General features: G+C 53.2%; 1 protein-coding gene across 1 annotated transcript in view; it reads right to left on the bottom strand.

The window, feature by feature from the left end:
* The window catches only part of MAST1 (microtubule associated serine/threonine kinase 1), a 43,914-nt gene that overhangs the window by 24,009 nt on the left and 14,680 nt on the right, over positions 1-5,225 (bottom strand). Inside the window, exons 5-7 of the mRNA XM_005881607.2 lie at positions 3,935-4,023; positions 3,483-3,558; positions 1,532-1,610 (exon numbers count right to left, since the gene is read on the bottom strand). Of these exons, the coding sequence (XP_005881669.1) occupies positions 1,532-1,610; positions 3,483-3,558; positions 3,935-4,023 (244 nt within the window). The remainder of the gene's footprint in view (positions 1-1,531; positions 1,611-3,482; positions 3,559-3,934; positions 4,024-5,225) is intronic.

Below are 5,225 nucleotides of genomic sequence, written 5' to 3'. Positions count from 1 at the left end.
CCTGTTTGCTTCAGTGCATGGCTGCCAGCCGCCATCTTGGCTGACAGTTAATTTGCATAAGGATATGCTGATTAGCCAATGGGAAGGGTAGCGGTCGTACGCTAATTACCATGTTTCTCTTTTATTAGTGTAGATTACTGGCTGCTCTGCTTGAGGACAGTGATTGGCTCTGCTTGGTCCTTGGTCAGGGCTTGGCATGCAGTCAGGGCAAACACAGACCCACAGATATCAGTGGAGAGACACAAGGACATCCACTTGATTCTGTAGGCAGAATTCTCTTTTTAAAAAATATTTTTTAAATTGATTTCAGAGAGGAAGGGAGAGGGAGAGGGAGCTAGAAATATCAATGATGAGACAAAATCATTGATCGGCTGCTTCCTGCACACCCCCTACTGGGGATCGAGCCTGCAACCCAGGCCTGTGCCCCTGACTGGATTCGAACCTGGGACCCTTCAGCCACAGGCCAATGCTCTATTCAGTGAGCCAAACCGGCTAGGGCCACAATGCTCTTTTTAAACATCACATCACTCACTCCCCTGCCTAAAACTCTCTACCCCATCAGTATCTACTAAAATAATTTTGAAAAGCACATAATCTATGACCTACAAAAGCACAATTTCAAATAGTTCAGATTGAAATTTTAATAGAATACAGGGGGAAAAAAGCCTTTCTATGACTTCCCCCTACATTTAGAATAAAATCCACCTCCCTGCCCTGGCCAACAGGCCCTCGCATAATCAGGGTGTTGGCCTGCCTCACCTTGACTCCTCTACTTCCAACCCAAAGTCCAACTGCACAAGGTTATTTTCAACTTTCCCAATGTGGCCAGTTCTCTGTTGTTCCCCATTCCTTGAACACCCTTCCCTCCCTTCTTCCACCTGCCAAATTCCTGCTGATCCTTCGTCTTGGCTTCAATGCCAACTCTTTCAGGAAGCCTACTTGACTCTCCCCTAGCTAAGTCAGTTGCCTCCACTCTGCTACCACTTCCCCTTACACTACTCCCATCACAGCTCCAATCCCCCATTGTAAATGCCTTCTTGCTGGTCTATCTCCCTCCATGAGGGCTTTGTGAATCCTTGGACCCTGCTCAGCTTGTAGAGCTCACCCACCACATGACAGTCACATGCTAAATATCTGCTCCACAGCATTCCAGTGGATGGATGAGCAAACCAGACACACAGGTAGAAAAGGGGGCAGATGGACAGAGGAACTTTGGGTATTGCAGTGGGTGAGCAAATGGGCTCTGGGTAAAGGGCAGACACGCCTTGGCTAGCTTTGAACATTTGGCAAATGGCTTCATGTCATTATCTGTAAAATAAGTTGGTGATGAATAGGATCCCCAAGAAGCTATAGTGAGGGTAGAGAACAGGGCTGGGGGTGGAAGGGTGGGACCTGCAACTCACTAATAGATGGACAGGTGACTCTCCGAGGACAAGAAAAACCCAAAACGCCCAATAAGGCCAGCCCAGCTGCTGGCCTGGGCGTGGGCCTTTGGGTTAGAGGATCCCCTGCCCACCCAGACGACACTCACCGAGACAGTGGAGCTGGGTGTGTTGGTGCCATAGCCAGACGAAGGGAGCGAAGCCAGAGACCAACGGCGTCCGTCCGCCCTGGAATCCAGCCAAGGTGCTCAGAGGCTACCAGGTCCCACCAGTCCCCTCCACTTCTCAGGTTGTGAGAGAAGCCACCGGCCAGGGCCAGGGCAGGGGTTGGGGGCGTATATCTGTGCTCTGAGATTCCCGGAGGCCCTCCAAGTCAAGGAGGTAAAGGGGAAGTCTTCTAGTCAGGCACCAGTCTCCTCTGCTCCTTCCCATAATCCTCCTCTCCTGCCATACTCAGGCCACACTGGTCCCCAGCAAGGATCCCAAGGAGGACCAGAACAGCCCACTCAAAGAAGTTACCCCAGTGGACCCCAAAAATCAACCCTAGAGGAACCCCCCATGAGGAAGCTCACAGAAGCAGACCCCTTGGGTCTTCTCAGACACGCACACACTGAGACAGGCTCTCCCATCAGTCACTCTCTCTCCTGGCCACACCCACTAGTGTTAGTGTGACTAGTGCTCATGGACTGAGTCACACACATTCACAGGTGAACCATACCTGGACCCAAATATCACACTTTTCCACCCTAACACAATTGCACTTGAAAAATCAGGCATCCAGCCACATATACACACAGACACTTACAAAAACCCCAATACTTGCATTCTAATACACACACAGCTACACACTCCCTCACACACACTCTCTCTACTCTTTCCCATTCACACATACATTCAAGATACCCTCACGCACTGTCACACATTCAAACTCTCACACAGCCACACGCTCATTCACACTCCCACATAGATTACGCACTCACATGGAGACACACAGGGAGGTGTGTATACCCTCACACATTCACAAACATTGACAACCCTACAGGTACACACCCACATTCACACTCACACACATTCACGCTCACATGCTGATACACACTCCCCATGGACACATGTGTAGGCACAAGCTGCTTCACATATTCACAACCTCACAAACTTACACTCCCACACATTGGCATACATCGAGGGCACAGTCACAAGGACACACTCCCGCACACTGGACTCCTCCCTCCTTCCAGGCACTGCCCTGCTCAGCCCACCCTCCGTGCAGGTGACCACATTAGGCCCAATCTTGGAGCCATTTTCTGGTTTTCATTCCTCCACTCTCCCCAGGGAAAGGCCCTCTGTCCTCACAGTCTCCTGTGACTCCCACCACAGTCTTCACCAGCCTTTGCAGTAATCCTGGTTCTCTGGCCGGCCACCCCAACTCAACTCTGCGGACAGAGGGGGTGTCGTTCCCCTATGCTCACCTCCCAGAACACAGCATGTGTTCGGACAACGCTTTTAGAATGAGTCAAGTTCAAAGAAAAAGAGACCCCTCCACACACACTGGCGACTCCCAGAAGTTTCTCTCCCAAATATTCAAGGAATCTCTCGGCCTCCGCCAATTTTGCCAGAGGCCCCAGAAAATGCATTTAGAGACACTCCAGAAACACGCAGACACCCCCTCCCTAGAGGGAAACCTGAGATTCCTCCCCTTGGGCGCTCAAGAAGTAGCCCCAGGCGCCCTCCCCCACAATGGGCATCCAGAGTTCCTAGAAGGGCACCGCGGAGTCTGCGCTTGCGCACTTCCTCTCTGTTGTCCCCCGTCCTGTTGCTATGGAAACACCTGGCCAGGAGCGCTGGGCGCGAGGCGGACCCAGGGCTTCCGCTGCTCAGCGAAGGAAACCCGCTCCCGCCCCGGATTTCGCACAGGCGGTTGGCCCCACCCCCTTATAGGCCCCGCCCCCCAGTCTGGGCGCTGGTTCCCGCGGGAACCTTGGGGCACTCAGCGGAGCCCTCCGGTCCTGACTCAGGCCCAATTAGGAAGGGAACAGATGGCAGCCCAGACGGTGGGTGGAGAGGGTCCGACAGGGTTCTGGGGCCCAGCAGACAGGGACTCACCTTCGGGAAGAGGCAAACGAGAAGTGGGCGGGGGTGTTGGGGGAGAAGTTGCGGGGGCTATCCAGGGGACTGCTACCTGTGTCGGAAAGAGGGGGGTCTTCAGGCTGGGCTGGTGGCAACCCCATCAGACTCCCTGATCCCCAAAGCGGCTGCAAGCTGCAGCTATTCCCTCTTTAGCCTAGTCCCAGAGGGAGTGGGCCACGCCCCCTTCGCTGTGGCCCCGCCTTCCGAAGGTGTTTTGGATACGGAGTTAGCCCAGCCCCTTCAGGTCGATACTGCCTTCCTCTGCCATAGCCACGCCCCTCAGGTATGGACCCTTCATTCTGCCAGCCACTGCGGACTGACCACGCTATCCTCTGTCCAGACTCCGCCCTCCCTCCTGCGGCATGGACACACCCCTCTCCTGTGGCCACGCCTCCTCCAGTCTGGTCCACACCCACCACCTGTCTCACCCAAGTGTCCAGGCAGTGGGGAGTGGGGTCGCGGCAGCGTGGGCGACGTGCTGGTCAGGATGAGGCTTTTCCGGTTACTGGTACGGCAGCTGCAGGGAAGGAGAGGCAAAGGTGCCAGGCCGCAGCCCAGGGAGTTTGTGAGCCCAACCAGCCGCCCTCCCATTCTGGGAAGGGCCCCCAGAAAACTGCTCAGAGGAGGAGACAGTCAAGGAGGATACAAGATTGAATGGAGGGGATGCAGCTGGGACGTGTATGTGAAAGACATCCCGTGGGAGCCATGTGTGACCATGTGGGGTATAGTTTCCATCACGGAGTGACAGTCATGTTGTCTGTGTGACACTGTTGGAGACACCGAGTGTCTGTATGTCTAGGTCTGTGCGAGACATGTGGCAGGCACCCAGTGTGTGAGTTCAGCACTGGGCACATCCACACTAGTGTGGCATCACGTGTGACGGTCCTTGTGTTTGACTTGTGTGATACAACCTGTACTTTTGTGTGTCTATATGACCCAATGTGTGATGTCACTGGTGCATGATGGATATGCCAGTGTGTGCTGTAAATCTGTGTGATGCATGATTTCTGCTCCAGCTGTGTCTACGTCTTTATGCGGCAAAGTCTGTATGAGATGCTGTCCTTGTGTCTGCATGTGACATTCACCGTGAGTGTCCATGAGTGGCATTTACTGTGTGTAGGTTTAACACCCTGTGACGCTGGGCATGTCTGAGCATGCGATTGTGTGTGACAATCCCTGTATGAGTCTTGCACGTGATAATGTGCAATATTATGTATTTCATGCTCTGCAAGAGAACCTGTGTCCATTTGTTCTGGCATCCGTGTGACATAGCATGCGACATGCTTAGATGATACCATGTGTTGTAACACTGCATGCATGGATGTCATTGCCACGTGTGTGTGTGCATCTCTGGTAGCAAAATCATGTGTGTTACAGGTAACCATACAGGTAACATCTTATTGGGTGTACAAAATAGTGTACCTGTGGGTTTATTTGTTATTGTGTGACATTGGGGGTGACCCCGTGGGTTTGTACAGGTCTCTGACCTATAGCCACTGTCTGGCTGGGTATGCGTGGCGCTCCCCGGATGTATCTGGGCCACTAGGGCTGTTGTGTGTGTATATGTGTGTGTGACTTCATGTCCTACGTGACGCTGTGTGTCACTATTTTCTGTCTGAGGCTGTGTTGGGGGGGAGTGTGTGCTATGGTAAAAATACCCCCCTCCTTTCTGCCCTTCAGGATTCAAGCTTCCGAGGAGGGAGCCCCCAGCCCCTAAAT

The sequence above is a fragment of the Myotis brandtii genome, unplaced genomic scaffold (assembly GCF_000412655.1).
Source record: "Myotis brandtii unplaced genomic scaffold, ASM41265v1 scaffold680, whole genome shotgun sequence".
In the NCBI taxonomy this organism is placed as follows: Eukaryota; Metazoa; Chordata; class Mammalia; order Chiroptera; family Vespertilionidae; genus Myotis; species Myotis brandtii.
The sequence above is the reverse complement of the archived record's forward strand: the minus strand, read 5'-3'. Positions and strand labels throughout refer to the sequence as shown.